This window comes from Trichomycterus rosablanca, chromosome 14, assembly GCF_030014385.1.
Source record: "Trichomycterus rosablanca isolate fTriRos1 chromosome 14, fTriRos1.hap1, whole genome shotgun sequence".
In the NCBI taxonomy this organism is placed as follows: domain Eukaryota; kingdom Metazoa; phylum Chordata; class Actinopteri; order Siluriformes; family Trichomycteridae; genus Trichomycterus; species Trichomycterus rosablanca.
In genome coordinates, this window is record NC_086001.1 from 3845214 (window position 1) to 3862581 (window position 17368).

Genomic DNA, 17368 nt, shown 5'->3' on the forward strand with positions numbered 1-17368 from the left:
TTTTATTAATCATCTACCATTTATTTCTGTGGCATACAGTGTGATTGAAACATTAATTTTTAGTTATTTTTAAGTATTTAGTTAAGCATTACATTAAACGTGAGGTTTAAAATGTGTTCCAACTTGAGAGTAGATGTACACAGCAAAAAGTCCAACATTAAATCCGTTACAAACATAAAGCTGCCAGAAAACTTTCTGTAGATTGACTGTTATATGTGACACAAAATATCTAAATTCACAAACGTGAGTAATAATTGTTCAGCCTCAAGCAAAACAGACGTTTAATGAAAATGTGTTATTCGGTTTCATTAATAATCTACCTTTTTTCTGTGGCATACTGAACAGTGTGATTGAAACATTTATTTTTAGTTATTTTTAAGTATTTAGTTGAAAGTTTTTTTTACTTGAGTGTAGATTTACAGAGCAAAAAGTTCAACATTAAATCCCAAACATAAAGCTGCCAGAAAACTTTCTGTAGAGTAAGTATTTAGTTAACCATAACAATAAACATAAGGTTTTAAATGTTTGGTCTAAATGTTCAACTTTAGTTTATTGTTTCTTTATATTTGTGCTGGTGCTACAAGGAACTTATCAGATTGCATTAGAAAGAACCTCTTCATAAACATTGCTTTATCAAAACAGATTAAGGGTCAATTATTAAAAATGTTTTATAGAACCAAATATAATTAGTCTTCTGGCACATTTATTTTTAAAATTCATCCACTAAGAAACGATTTCTTTCCACGCCTAAAGCACATAAGCAAGAAGAGTATTAAGAAGAGTAAAGGCCTTACCAGACCGTCCGATGCGCCCTGATGGAGCTTTTTGGTCCAAGTCCATAGTGGGACAGAGGGATGAGCAAAGAGAGAAAAAGAACAGCCGTAAAAAGGAAAAAAAAACTTTGCTGCTCGACTGTCTCCTTTCTGTTGTTAGTTTGGAGTGCTGTAGTTTGCGGTAAAGCGACTCTTCCGCTCCCTGTGGCGGCGTGGCGAGTGTGCAGTGGCCTGAGACTAAACGCTTTAGGTGGAAAAGAGTCTCCGGAGAAAGCGCGACACGATTAAGGGGCAAAAGAGCAAAAAAAAAAAAAAGAGAAAAGAAAAAAGAGAGGGAGAAGCCGGCTCAGTGTGCCATCGTGTTCTTTCTCTTTCTTTCTTTTTCTTCTCTGATACACACGCACATCTGTTACACTTGTTGGGGAAACTTTTCTCAAGAGAACTTTTGCTCTTGTTTTCGCCAGGGGATTTAAGCACCACTGAAAAAAAACCACTCTGCAATACAACTTAAATCAATAACCGCACTGCGTCTTGATTATATGTTTTATTTAGTTTGAGTTTTAACAACCTCTGACTGCAATAGATTCATAAGAACATGATTTGGAGAAAAACGCATGAAAGACTTTTGTAGAGTAAATCCTTAACTTCATTTCCCCCTTTTACTCTAGTCTTTCTTTCTTTCTTTCTTTCTTTCTTTCTTTCTTTCTTTCTTTCTTTCTTTCTTTCTTTCTTTCTTTCTTCTTGGTCTTTCTTTCTTCTTTCTCTTAGATTAGATTAGATTAAACTTTATTGTCATTGTGCAGAGTACAAGTACACAGCCAACGAAATGCAGTAGCATCTAACCAGATAATGCCTACAAATGTAATGTTTATTCATTCTTTCTTTCTTTCTTTCTTTCTTTCTTTCTTTCTTTCTTTCTTTCTTTCTTTCTTTCTTTCTTTCTTTCTTTCTTTCTTTCTTTCTTTCTTTATTTATTTATTTATGTATTTCCTTCTGTCTTTCTTTCCTCCTTTCTTTTATTAATTCTTTCTTTCTTTCTTTCTTTCTTTCTTTCTTTCTTTCTTTCTTTCTTTCTTTCTTTCTTCTTAATTTAACACACGTTAACTTTTCTGCCTTTAAACGTGTTTTATTTAATTTACTTGTTAGATTTTTTTGAATGCTGCAACTTTATTTTGAACGCCCAAACCAACTAAAACCAACTAAAGCAAATGTTTTTAAACCTATTTTACCTATTTAGAGATGTAAATCATTTAAAATGCAGAATTGTGTTTATAAATCCTCTGATAATGATATACTCGACATTTTGTGAATTTTAGGTTTTCAGTGTCGATTTCTGCTTTTTAAAAAAGGATTTATTTCATCTAAATCTACACATTACATGGAAACATTATTATGTACACAAATAATGCATCACCATTCAAATCCATTTGTTTAGTTGTAAATAATATTTTGCAAAACTAGTTCTTCAGAAATGTGGTCCTAAAGTTTATTATTACATTAGATTAGATTAGATTCAACTGTATTGTCATTGTGCAGAGTGCAAGAACAGAACCAATGAAATGCAGTAAGTAATAATTCATAAGTAATAATAAGTATGATAATATGGTAAGATGCACTATGTCAAAATGTTAGTGTACTTAGCAAGAATTATATTTCTCTCTTTATTAACTTGATTCCTGTTGAACAGAATGATTACCAGTGATGTAAACAATAATGCAAACTTTACAGTGAGTTCCAGTAATGCACCGAGCTCCACCCAAAACCGAAACTAACTGCAATATGAGTTATTTTGTTTGGTTGGTGTGTGTGGGAGTGATTTTAATTTTAATGTGTAATCCTGTCACATTTATTTAAAAGGTTTGTCTATTATACACCGACTTGTGTAAATCATTTTAACACCAAAACTAACTCTGTGGTTAGGTTTATTAAATCGGACTTATGATTAAATAATAAATCTACGATAATTTATAAACCTACCATATAATGCAATATTATAATTTTAATATATTCAACAACAATTTCTCATTTTAAACCAAGTGCTTTAAAATACTAATTACATATGTTTTAACAATAATGCAACGTTGTTATGAATATCAGTATAAATGCAACTCACTTTTTTACATTAAACCACAGGCTCTTATTTAATGTCTTAGTCCAATTATTTGGACTATATTAATTAAAACTCAAATATAAAGACATTTGTTTGTATGTTTTTTCGATATTAAAACCCTTGAATTATTTTAAACATTTATTTTTTGGTAATCACTTTATCCTGATCAGGATCGCGGAACCGCTGGACGCACCGCTGGCACACACACTGGAAAGGGCGACAGATTAATTCAATAGAATTAAATAAAACTTGTCTTTATTAGCATGACTTTACAATATTGCCAAAGCAACAAAACTACAGTATACATAGTAAAAACGATCTGATTTATTGTGCTTTATGTGCTTTATTTTTCCATTGTAACAGTTGAATTTGATCGGCTCAACAAACTTTCCCACCCACGTCCAACCCAAACCTAACAGCACAGCATTTTGCTTTTAATGTTTGAAATAAGAATATAATAAAAAGCAATAAACATGACTACTAAGTAAATAAATGTGTTATAATACTTTGACTGAGTAATTATATTCACGTTAAGAGACATATTTCTTAATAATTCCACATGCACCGTCACCCCAAAGACCCCAATCTAGACAGGGTTTATGCTTCCCTCTTTAATTCAATTGTGAAGTAATCTTGCTACACTTTAGATGACCACTGTGGAGGCTACATGTGGAATATGTAAAATGGGAAGAAGTTTGAATGAGATTTATGATATTAACCGAGACTTTAAGAGTTTCTTTTACACCAATTCTACACTGTAAAATCGGGAGTCGTTTCTGTTTCACATAAAATTAAATCTGATTTATACACAGGATATTTTTGAAATCTAAAACCAGACCTGTATTTAGTTTACTTAAAGGCTGATGTGTTTTGGGTCCTTAATATTTCGGCGAGTTTGTTGATTAAATAAGATTTATATTTAATGCGTAATTGGCCAGTAATACTGATGAATTACTTTCTTTTCGTTAACTTTATTATTCTTCTGTTACAAATACAAATGGAAACCCATGATTCATATTATCATTATCAGTTTTTATGTAGATTTAAAGTGTATTACTGTTAACTCAGTCTTTATTTTAATGCAGTACATTTTAAATGCTCAAATTGGCCCATTAATTCACTTAAAAACAAAAATTAAGGCAGGCTGATACAGTTTTGGATAATATTAATGATAATATTAATGTAAAAGGTTGTAGCTCGCTGGTCAGACTGGTTGATATCGATCCAGGATCAATGTTTTAATCACCGGTGTTTCTAAACGAAAGGCGAGAGCGCGCATGATCTTAACTCTGAAAAGCGCGCACACGCCTCTAAAGAGTTTCAACTAATGCAGGTAAAACCTCACAGTTACCACAGAGAGGAAACACAACATATCCACAGTGTTGTGTTAACATATAGAGAAGTTATGGTGAATTAACTGTAATTAAATAAATGTTATGAAAGTGCTGAATGGACTTCAGGTAACTTCAGATATATTTGCAGGGTTAAGGGCCTTGCTCAGGGGCCCAACAGTGGGCAACTTGGTGGTGGTAAGACTTGAATCTGCAATTTTCTGATTACTAGTCCGGTAACTTAACCACTGAGCTAACACTGTGGACTGCATTAGAGTGCTGAAATAACTTAAACTGATTTCAACATATAAAATGAGTGTTAGAATATTGTTGAACTGGAAACTTGTATTGAATCCCCTTATATGTAAAGTAGAATAGATTTTATGATGGTATGTTATGAATATTATTGTGTTGATTTCTCTGAATTTCTCTGAAAGACAGGCCAGTTGAGTATAGCACTCTGTGTCTACCCTGGGATTTGAATGTGACACTAAAACAGAACAAACATTTTATGGACTCTGCAAAGTGCTTTAACCTTCACCCAGTAAATGGGCACCAATTCCAACAAACATAAAGAAACACTGTCCATAAATCAGAGCAATTTTCCATTTTTAATTTCTTTATTTCTAGGGGCCTGTTGAGGTGGAGGCAGAGCAGTATTATTATTATTATTATTATTGGGACTGTGCTGCTTTGGTTGCTTTTATTAATTAGATTAATGGTGTAATTATTTTGGGGCGCACTACTGATTGGCTGCGGGTGAAACCGAAAAGAATCACATTAGAATCACATTAGAGCGAGACGCGGCAACCAAACTACACTGATAAGTAAACAAATAAATAGGAGAAAGAAATGAACGTCATTAATTAGATTTTAATTTTCATCCAGGCAGCTTGTCTTTGGTTTGGAGCTTTCACTGGGCCGTTAGCCAATCAACAGCATGAAACATTCTTCAAAAGTTCTATTAATTCCTTTGTTAATTAAGTTAATGAAAGCAGAACCATGAGATACAGAGAAAAGTATTTAAGATAAAGACTCTGATATTATGCACTATATAGAATTGAGGTCAAAACTTTAAATACTGAAAGGTCTTAAGGTCTTTTAGCCACACCCACTGATAACAGGTATATAAATTATTTATTATTAATTATTTAAAATGAATTATACTTTCAACTTTATGACTATAGTTTGTGGAGTTTGTGCACTAGTATGACAAAGTGACATGTCCATTTAGAAAAGGATTTGAAAAGTGTGGTGTGAAGCTTGGAGTGTCCTCACCTTAACCCCACAGATGCAGAGTCAAGCTCAAACAGGAAATGGCCTTCCCCAAACCTTTGCCGCAAAGCTCAATCATATTTATTTTATATAATTGATTTTATACACTTGTTAGCTATAAGTGTTGCCTATGAAGTGAAAAACCTACAGTCAATTTGGATCGATGTCCACAAACTATTTTTGTCCAAAGATTTTTCATAAAGCAGATGCTGTATAAGTGTGTGTGTGTGTGTGTGTGTGTGTGTGTGTGTGTGTGTGTGTGTGTGTGTGTGTAAACCTGGGTGTCAACAATTGGCACAGCACCAGGCCAAACAAAAGAGAACATGAGGTTTTGCTGCAAGGGGTTTTGTGTCGAGCCCCATGTGACATGTAGTGACACAGAGGGGTCAGACAGGGCCTCCACGGCCCACAATCGTACCAGACGTCACTAACAATGCTTCTTCATGATCCTCTCAACAACCAGTCTGGTTTTTAATATACAAATAAATAACTCCTGCTACAATATTGCCAAAAATATGAAAGTATAGTGATTTCCAAAAAGTATATGGACACCTGACCATGAGCTCCTTGTCATTCTATTCCCAATGCATTTTATAGAATTTGCCCACTTCTAGCACAATAACAGACAGCCCCCATTCTGTGTTTGTGTGGACATATCTGCTCATTTAGGCAAATATAAGACCTGGCTCATAATCTGCACAGGCCACCGGATTTCCTCCACACCAAACCTGTTTAACCACATCTTGAACCATGGTCCTTAAAAAGAAATGAACCTTCCTTAAACTGTTGCCACAATGTGTGACTGGGTGTGGCTTAAACACATAAATTCAGTAATTAATGTGTCCATATACTTTTGGTCTTTTAGTGTACATCTATTGCAATATTAAACTTATCTCACCTAAATATGTAAAAGCTTTTTATTTAAATTCTTTACAATTTTGTTTTTGTTTGGCGTCGCTTCATTTTCGGTGCAGCTTGAGCGTAACTGGACACATCAGTCAGATTTTAACTCACACACACACATTTAGATGGACATAAAACTCACACCTCCATGTTAATCAAATGCCCAAATACTGATCCAATCCCAGCGAGGGTCAGTGTTACACATGAATAACACAGCGGGGCCGCGGTGCACGCAGAGGGCGGGAAGGCGCCATTTTGCCTTGATTTCCCAAATGAAAAATGCTTCTCATGCAGAACATCCTGCCGGAATGAGGGACTGGAATAAGGGAGGAGTCGGATCGTCTCCATGTTTCGGCTTTAAATCCAGTCACATGTAAAAGTAAGACAATAGTACTGTGATGGTACTGGGGTACAGTGTGGCGACTGTAGTGTCGGTCGTTCTCCGTTCATCTCTTCTTAAGCTGCTTATTCAGAAACAATATGAATATAGCGCATGTTTGAAAGCCATTTCAGATAAATGTAACCTTTTCTACTCATTTGATGGCCTTTCCTGCAAACATTCAGAATCAGATGGCATTCAGAGCACCAGCGCATTCATCTCTCACCTCGTGCTCGGTATCTGATGCTGCTGCAATAGGATGAAAAAAACCTTTAGCTTTTTCATATCTGTGCATTTTTTAGACTTTAAACGTGGAATATCACACCACATGGTTATTATTAAGTGCACTGTTAATGTAGCTTATTTATTTATTAGGATTTTTATGTCATGTTTTACAAAATTTGGTTACATTCATGACAGGACAGGTAGTTACTGGTTACTGGAACAATTTAGTATCTCCAGTTCACTTCACTTGCATGTCTTTGGACCTGGAAGGAACCGGAGCTCCCGGAGGAAACCCACACAGACACAAGGAGAACATGCAAACCACACAGAAAGGACCCAGACCTTATTGCTGTGAGGTGACAGTGCTACCCACCAAGCCATCGTGTCACCCTGTGGCTTAAATTTTTCCTAATCCACTTTCCATATTACCAGATTCCTTAAGTAACTAAATCTTACAGTTACTGATCTTATGTGTTTTACACTTTAGACTAAGATGGGACTTGTATAGATTACACTATATTTCCAGAAGTATGTGGACACCTGACCATAAGCTAGTTGTACACTTCATTTCTAAACCATAGGCATAAATATAAAGTTGTCCTGCCCCTTTAACAGCCTCCAATTTTTTAGGAAGGCTTTTACAAGATGTTAAAGTATGTGTGTAGAAATTTGTGCCCATTCAGATAAAATTACATTCGTGAGGTCAGGAGCTGATGTTGTTAAAAACATTTCAGTTCATTTTAAAGATGTTCAGTGTGGTCGAGGTCAAGGCTCTGTGCCGGCCACTGGAGTTCCTCCACATCAAACTCATCCAACCGTGTCTTAATAGATCTCGGGTTTGTGCACAGGGGCACGGTCATGCTGGAAAAGCCCAACAGTTCCAAACAGTTGCCACAACCTTGAAAACACATTATTTGTGTTATATAAGGCACTTTCCTGCCCTAATATTACTGTGTCCCTGTGTACACCCAAGAAGGATGGGCCCCTGCTGAGTCTGGTTCCTCTCAAGGTTTCTTTCTGTAATTTTGCCACTGTTGCCCTCCGCTTGCTCAACAGGGGTTTTTGGTCTGTTGGTCCTGGATTCTGTAAAGTTGCTTTGAGACGATGTCTTTGGTAAAAGGCGCTATATAAATACATTTGACTTGACTTGAAGGTTCATAATGACATGATTTAATGAGTTTGGTATTTAAAAACTTAAATGGTGTTCGATGGTGGCTTTCTCCTCCAACATTCATTGATCTAGTTGTAATAAAATCTAATTCAGTAGAGTTTTAAATGTGGTGCTTGAATGATCTTACTCTAGTGGTGATTGTTTGACCAGTCAACATTATGCACTCTTTCTTGCTTTGTCTACACGGCCCACTTTGTTTTGCTTAGTCCATAGTCAAGAAGGATAAGCAAATTTAGCAACAGGCACTCAGGTACAGTATGGATCACATGGCACTGAAAACAACCACTAAATGTGGGATCACAGATTCAAGAACAAACTGTAAGACGGTGTACCATGGAAGTGCAGTGGAAAAGGGGCTATAAATCTCAACTATATTCCAGTCATGTGGAGACAAAGTTGAAGCAGCGTTATGTAGGAGGTTATCCGGACATTTCTTTGTTTGCTTATTTTGGCACCAACCCACAGCATACAGAACTCCAACTTGTCAACAGTAGTTCCCATGAAGGAAACATTATGTTGTATTCTAGACAACCTGAACGAAACACATTTACTACGTTGTAAATAAATACGTTATGTGGTGGGGCGGCGCTGTGGCTCAGTGGGTAGCACTGTCACCTCACAGCAAGAAGGTCTTGGGTTCGATTCCCAGGTGGGGCGGTCTGGGTCCTTTCTGTGTAGGGTGTGCATGTTCTCCCCGTGTCTGTGTGGGTTTCCTCCAGGAGCTCCGGTTTCCTCCAACAGTCCAAAGACGTGCAACTGATGAATCTTGTGTAAGCAGTAACTAAAGTGTGTAAAACATGATGTTAAAATCCTAATATATAAATAACACTACGTGGAGGTTTGTCCAAAACCACACATTACCTATAATGTAGTGCACTAGTCTGGGAATTTTGTCTTTGGTTATTCGTATGGTACAGCCTTATATTGGATAACTTGTTCAGTTCTGAAATTCAGCACTGCACTATAACCTGAAAAACGTGTGAACAGTAAAGCCGTCTGATTCCAAATTGCTCATAATGCAGTGTGCACTTGGTAGGGATAAGGGTGCGATGTGCTATTTGGAACGCAGCCCGTTTTCCTCAGCTGAAGACCGGAAGTTCAGCGTGCTGTGTTGTGGCTGTTTAAAGCTCGGGAACTAAACGTTCAGGTCAGACTGCTTTTCTAACGCAGTGGAGGGTTTATTTAGTCTCATGTTGTTATAATAAGTGTGTTTACACGCGTGTACGACGTTACAGAACTTTAATAACCGTGTATTAAACATATAAACACAACCTGCTCCTGTGGCGTCTGCACACGTGGGTACCAGCGTGCTGGCTACTGTTAGCTAGCACTGCTAAGAAAACACTAATGTTTAGCTCAGCTTCAGTTTGTATTTATTTATCTATTTACTTTATTTATATATTTATGTAACACTGCTTCAACAGCTCATTTTTGCTTTGCTTTATCTGAATATTAAAGTGTATGTCGTGTTTGTTTTGCTTTTTGCTGTGAAAAGTAGCTAGCTCAGAATAACTGAACAATCCTAAATCTGTTGTTTACATTTTCAGCATTTAGTAGACGCATTTATCCAAAGCGACTTACAATTGAGACTGTAAATATTTCAAGCAATTGAGGGTTAAGGGCCTTGCTCAAGGGCCCAACAGTGGCAACCTGGCAGATGTGGGGCTTGAACCAGTGACTTTCTAGTTACTAGCCCTGTAAATACAAGCATCATTAGAATGGCTGTATATAGTACAGCATTGCCAAAGCATTAGGAAACAAGTAAGAACAATGACAGTTAATGTAAAATTGGTGGTAGGAGGTATTTGTTTGGGATGGAGGGGAACTATGTGTAGCCTAGTGGTTAAGATACTGGACCAGTGATCAGAGGGTCGCTGGTTCAAGCCCCACCACTGCCAGGTTGCTGCTGTTGGGCCCTTGAGCAAGGCCCTTAACCTTCAATTGCTCAGACAATATACTGTAACTGTACTGTGAGTCGCTTTGGATAAAGGCGTCTGCTAAAATGCTGAAAATGTAAATGTGTTGGTGTGGCTTGGGTGGTTACCCATTGTTTATTAATAGATGGTAATAGATGATTGTTGGACAGTGGTAGCCTAGTGGGTAGGGCTTTGGGCTATCAACTGAAAGGTTAAGAGTTCGAATCCCAGCTCTTCCATGCAGCCACTGTTGGGCCCTTGAGCAAGACCCTTAACCCTCTCAGCTCCAGGGGTGCCAGCGCAGTTGTAGCCTAGTGACTAAGGTACTGGACTAGTAAGCAGAAGGTTGCTGGTTCAAACCCCACCACTGCCAGGTTGCCACTGTTGGGCCCTTGAGCAAGGCCCTTAACCCTCAATTGCTTAGACTGTATACTGTAAGTCACTTTGGATAAAAGTGTCTGCTAAATGCCGAAAATGTAAATGGGCACCATACAGTGGCTGACCCTGTGCTCAGACCTCAGCTTCCAAACAAGCTGAAGAAAGAATTTCATTGTACTGTACACCTGTATTAGATATACGACAAATAATAAAGGCTTTTTATACGTTTACACATGCACAGTATAATAAAGATCGTTTCCACAAATCCCAGCTTGTTCTCAGGCAGTGACATGTTATGTGTTTTGCAGGAAGCTTTACTTTGCCTCCTTCTTCTAGAAAGATTGACTAAAACTTCAGCTCTTCTTACGTTTGGGTTTTGGATTTTGAATTTAAATGTGAATTGTTTTATATAAGATGATACAAATGATACAAAATTTGGTGGAGATCCTTTCTAAAAGATTGGGCAGACTCTGTCAGAACTCTTTGCTGCTTTGAGTATGTAGCGGTAACTGGAGGCTGCTGAGGTTTAGTGCTTGTAGTTTCTTTTATTTGGCGCTTCACCTTCTCTTAGTCAGTTCTCTGTAAAATAAAAGAGTAAAAGGCAACTGATCCTGTAACCTTACACTGCTGGTTAGGGTGCTGAAGCATGGTGGCACTTGGGTGATGTTTTAGTCCGTATCGTGTATGGGTCACTGCAGGGGCTGTCAGTGGCATGGTGGCTCAGTGGGTAGCACTATCACCTCACAGCAAGGTCCTGGATTCGATTTGTAAATGGAACGGTCCGGGTCCTTTCTGTGTGGAGTTTGCATGTTCTCTCCGTGTCTGTGTGGGTTTCCTCCGGGAGCTCCGGTTTCCTCCCCCAACTCCAAAGACGTGCAAGTGAGATGAATCCGAGATACAAAATCGTCCTTGACTGTGTCTGATATTAAACTTAAACTGATGAAACTACTTGTCCTGTCATGAATGTAACCAAAGTGTGTAAAGCGTGACGTTAAAATCCTAATAAATAAATAAATATCCGTCTTGTTCAGATTCCTGACATTTTAATGATTAATTTAATAAAAATGATTTTCAATGCATTTCCCCAGTTTTACTCCCAATCTAGTCATATCCAATAACCTTATTTTATTTCACCTCTGGGGCAGCACGGTGGCTAAGTGGGTAGCACTGTCGCCTCACAGCAAGAAGGCCTGGGTTCGATCCCCAGGTGGGGCGGTCCGGGTCCTTTCTGTGTGGAGTTTGCATGTTCTCCCCGTGTCTGCGTGGGTTTTCTCCGGGTGCTCCGGTTTCCTCCCACAGTCCAAAGACGTGCAAGTGAGGTGAATTGGAGATACTAAATTGTCCATGACTGTGTTCGATATAACCTTGTGAAGTGATGAATCTTGTGTAATGAGTAACTACCGTTCCTGTCATGAGTGTAACCAAAGTGTAAAACATGATGTTAAAATCCTAATAAACAAACAAACAAATTTCACCTCTGCTGCAGACCTTCTACTCCTAACTCTGACTTGTGTTGCAGGATCACCATTAAAATATACATTTTCTTTACATTACTTTGTCAAAATGAAATTATTTTGGCATCTATAATACTGTACATCTCATTACAGCATCTACATTTTGAAGTGGTTAACAGTATGTGTATTTTTTGTTTTTCTTCAGGCCCCCTGCTGAGATGTTCCCAGGGTGTCAAGAGCGAGAGGACTATGAAGACGAGCTGTACGGCGAGGAAGACGACAACAACTCGGAGCCCGACAGCGAGCTTGAATTCCGCCTCTATTCCCAGCTCCACTACTCTGCAGATGACCAGACGGCCGTTCAGGAGAAACCTGGAGAGAGACCAGGTCAGGAGAAACCTCAGGATTGTCCATCGCTACCTCAGCCCGATCAGAGATTCCAGCCCTCTGCTCCGCCTGATGATCTCATAGTGATAACCGACTCCGGTCCGGACATCCTGACGATTTCAGATAGCACGGAGGAGGAGGAGAAGGAGGAGGAGGACAGCGTGTGCGCCAGAAAGTGTCAAAGGTCAACCGTTCCCAGCAAGATTAAAAAGACTTCACTCAGTCAAATCAAGCCGGCCAGAAATGCACACGAGGATGTAGTGATTGTGGATTCGGAGTCAGATCAGAGTTCCCATTCGGAATCGTTGCCGCCGTACGTGGTGGATCTGGGTTCGGATTCGGATTCAGACTCGTTACAGAGCTGGATGGTTCTGGGTAAAGACAAGCAGGACGGAGACCAGGACATTCAGCTGAACGTTCTGCCGGTGAACGACAGGTATCAGCGAGGTGAGTGCATGTTTCTAAAACTTTCTCTGGGGCCCTAAGCAACATCCTACCTCGGGGCCCCACATAACCCGGTCATAGTGTTTTGACATTTACATTTTTTGCATTTATACAAAGTGACTTACAGTACCATGACAGTATACTGTCTAAGCAATGGAGGGTTTAGAGCCTTGCTCTCAAGAGCCCAACAGTGGCAAGCTGGCAGTGGTGGGGCTCGAACCAGCGACCTTTCGATTACTAGTCCAGCACCTTAACCCCTAGGCTTCAACTGCCCTGATCTTAAATATGAATGAATGAAAAACCCCAGGGTGTTATTAGGTTAAATTTGCACAGATAATAGATGTGAGGTCATGCAGCTTAACCGTAGGAAGTGACAGCGAGGGGTTCCTACACACTTACTATCAATAACACTCTGTCCAAAAGTATTTGGACACCTGACCACGGGCTTGTCGGACGTCCCATTTCAAAAACGAACCGTATTTAAGTAGACTAACCTCTATGTGATCTGTTCAGCTGTTTAGAACAACAGCCACTCTTCTGAGAAGGTTTCTCACAAGACTATTGGAATTTGTATGTTGGTCATGAAAGGCTCAGTTGATGTTCCGGTTCGTTCCAGAGCTGTTGAGTCGGGGCTCTATGCAGGACACACGAGTTTATTTAAACCATGCTGGAACATGAAAGGACCTTCCCTAAACTGCTGCTGCTGCAAAGTTGGAAGCACATAATTTTCTTTAAATAATTGATTTATTACACCGGTTGGCAATTATTGTGGCTGAAATGCATAAATGCAGTGATTAGAATTGTGTTGGGGTGTCCCAATTAGAGATGGGACGATCGATCGGCTATGAATCGGTATCGGCCGATTTTTAATCCAAATATGCTATCGGCGATCGGCGATATTTCCTAAAAGTAGCCGATCCGATCGCGTGATATATAAAGATCACGTTAAGTTAACAGCTCAGTGGATTGATCCAGACTTTGAGCTACGAAGCACCAACCATCACATCACCATTCATCAACCATCGTACAGAAACCATCGTGAAAGCTCTTACGATGTAATTTTGCTGATTGTAATATTTACTTTAAAAAGATAATTCAACCCGCTCACATCTGAGTCGATTCTATCAGCACGTTATATAAACTCCTGGTTCACTTTGGTAAATCGTAAGCGGTTCTTACTTGTGATGTAGATGAGAACAGAAAACGTTACAGAGCCAATCAGAGGCAAAAGTTTATTCATTACCAAATTCGTTAGTTCAGGATCATCTGCTGAACTTTTAGAAAACTTTTAGCTCCTTAGACGGAACGAGTCTGACGGTCGGTTACAGATCTGTGGTAATAACAGTTTAATGAAGCTTTTTAATGTAAGAGAGTCACACAAAATGTTCTGTAGTAGCTGGTGTTTATTTAAAACCACGACATTTAATTAATAACAGTAAACACGGAGAGATAACCGAGAAGAGAAACTTACGCTTCACATAAAAACGAATCAACTCATGAATCAATGAATCACTTATAGCGATACTGTGAACAAAGCGTCTCTTCTAAAGGCACAAACACACACACACACACACACACACACACACACACGCACACGCGCGCTGCTCCGGTTTATCTTTACTGTGAGGCTCTTTTTAAGTTTATTTACTGCTAATCCCCCATCCCTCCCGATCGGAATCGGCTATCGGCCGATGTCCCTGAAAGGAGATCGGAGATCGGAATCGGTGCCAAAAACCCCGATCGGTCCATCTCTAGTCCCAATACTTTATGAATAAAACAAACATGCATCCAGGTTTAGTTTTTTGTGGCTAATGAGGTCAAATTCTTGTCTGAAGTGTCACATTCGCTCAGTTTATGTCTCCTTCAATCATGCATAATGTCCCAGTATTATTTAAAGAGAAGCAGCTCCATATCATGATGCTCCCTTTTACATTTTCGACATTCAGCGGGTGCTTTCATCCAAAGTGACTTGCAGTACTGTGACAGTATATTGTCTAAGCAATTGAGGGTTAAGGGCCTTGCTCAAGGGTCCAACAGTGGCAACCTGGCAGTGGCGGGGCTCGAACCAGCGACCTTTTGATTACTAGTCCTGTACCTTAACCACTAGGCTACAACTGCTCCCTCCATCACGCTTCACTCCGGTTATGAACTTGCTTGCTCCTGTTTAGGTCGGGGCTGTGTGGCAAACTGTCAAACCTGGTCATGGGACTGAATTTGTATACCTGCTTAGAACGGGCGTGGCTAAATCACCGTAAGCCGATTAACAAGACATTTATATTTTCGGCATTTAGCAGACGCTCTTATCCAGAGCGACTTACAGAAGAGCTTCCATAGTAAACATTAACTTACTCTAGTTTAAGTAAACAACAGTCCAAGAACACACCTCCGCTAAAACCTGTTAGAACCAAAGTGTTTTTATTTTTTTATGGAAAAGTGTGTTAGTAAGTACAAGTCAGCTTAAGTGCTCAGTAAAGAGGTGATGAAGGTTTTTAATCGTTTTTTTAAAGACAGCAAGAGACTCAGATGTTCGGACAGACGGAGGAAGCTCATTCCACCATTCGGGTGCCAGTACAGAGAAGAGCCTTGATGCTGGTGCTGGTCTTCCTCGAGTCCTGGGTGGAGGAGGAAGTCGAGCGAGACCAGTGGCTCGGAGGATGCGCGGTACGGAGCGGGGTTTGATTAGAAGAGAGGCGTCCGCATAGTTTTGGCCGTGACGAGGACCTCATGATGAGGCCGAAGGACGTACGCCGCTGCACGATTGCGGAGCGCGGCGCTGGAAGACGTTCGTACGTGCGAAGCCTGGACAGATATTACAGACGCGGCGCGTCTCTGCATGAGCTGATCTGCATCGACGTGTTCACGTGCTGAAGAGCAATGAGGGGAATCTTCCTCCGTCTGCTGCAGGAAACAAACAAACCAGCAGAGCAGCTCGCGTGTCAGACAGAGACTTTAATCATAGATGAATAAAAACCTGCTGTTCTGCTCACCTGCAAACCTCAGCTACAGAAATATCAGAAGAAACCCGGACGCAGAGCTGGAGCTCAGTTTATTAGGAACGCCTGTCTGGGACGATCATTCATTCATTAGTTTATAACTACACTAACTGTTGAGATGAACTTTGTGGGTATACAATTACTGACTGGAGCCCGTCCGTTGCTCTGTCCACTTTGTCACCCCATAATAATAATAATAATAATTTAATAACTTAATAGTTTTCTTCGGGATAAATAAAGTATCTATCTATCTAATAGCCCGTTTATGGAGCCTTCTCAGCACTGTAATGATGTAATAGTGTGTGTAACTCTGGTATGTGGGTATACCATTACTGACTGGAGCCCATCTGTTGTCCACTTTGTCACCCCAACAATAGTGTAATAGCCCATTTATCAATCAGAAGTGCTAATGGAGCTTACCCAGCACTGTAATGGCGTAATAGTGTGTGTAGGTCTGGTATGAGGGTATACATTCACTGACTGGAGCCCATTTGTTGCTCCGTCCACTTTGTAACCCCCGTTGTTACCCCATTTATCAATCTACAATAGTAAAGCGTTCTCAGCACCGCAATGACACTAACATGGTAATGACGTAATAGTGTGTGTAACTCTGGTATGTGGGTATACCATTACTGACTGGAGCCCGTCTGTTGTTTTGTCCACTTTGTCACCCCAACAATAGCATAATAGCCCATTTTTCAATCAGAAGGGCTAATGGAGCTTACCCAGCACTGTAATGGCGTAATAGTGTGTGTAGGTCTGGTATGAGGGTATACATTCACTGACTGGAGCCCATTTGTTGCTCTGTCCACTTTGTAACCCCCGTTGTTACCCCATTTATCAATCTACAATAGTAAAGCGTTCTCAGCACCGCAATGACACTAACATGGTAATGACGTAATAGTGTGTGTAACTCTGGTATGTGGGTATACCATTACTGACTGGAGCCCGTCTGTTGTTTTGTCCACTTTCTCACCCCAACAGTAGCGTAATAGCCCGTTTTTCAATCAGAAGGGCTAATGAAGCTTACCCAGCACTGTAATGGCGTAATAGTGTGTGTAAGTCTGGTATGAGGGTATACATTCACTGACTGGAGCCCATTTGTTGCTCTGTCCACTTTCTCACCCCCCATCGTACCCACTTATCAATCTAAAATAGTGGCGCATTCTCATCTAGGTCTGGTCTATATAACAGGTGCAGCAGTGTTGTTGGGATTTTTAAATAGTGCTTTAACCTACTGGCCTCTTTATTAGGAACACACACACTGTTAACGCTGGCTGTAGGTGGACAGTTAGTGACACTTCACATTATTTTCGGACACTTTCTGATCACAGGCCGCTGCTGGCTTTATGTTTTTGGTTGCACCTCCAGTCATGAGCTTTGGGTAACGGCTGGAAGAAGAAGATCGCGCACACAAGCGGCAGAACTGAGCCGTGATCAGGTGGAGCTGGTAGACCTTGCAGGTGACCGACGCCACAGCGACCCTGAATGATCCCTCCTTATTAATTGTGTGCTCGTATCCTACCTGTGCTCCGATGCTGGTAATATTCGTGGAATTCAGCAGCTGATTGGCTAGTAGAAGGCCCCCCAACTTCTTCCCACCAGCCAGCGGTGGTTTCTTACAGAGAC

General features: G+C 39.9%; 1 protein-coding gene across 1 annotated transcript in view; it reads left to right on the plus strand.

Annotated features, from left to right (window-relative positions):
- Positions 1-9257: 9257 nt before the first annotated feature.
- Positions 9258-17368, plus strand: part of zcchc7 (zinc finger, CCHC domain containing 7) — a 62624-nt gene continuing 54513 nt past the window's right edge. Inside the window, exons 1-2 of the mRNA XM_063008551.1 lie at positions 9258-9314; positions 12121-12749. Coding sequence (XP_062864621.1) covers positions 12134-12749 — 616 coding nt within the window. The 5' untranslated portion in view covers positions 9258-9314; positions 12121-12133. The remainder of the gene's footprint in view (positions 9315-12120; positions 12750-17368) is intronic.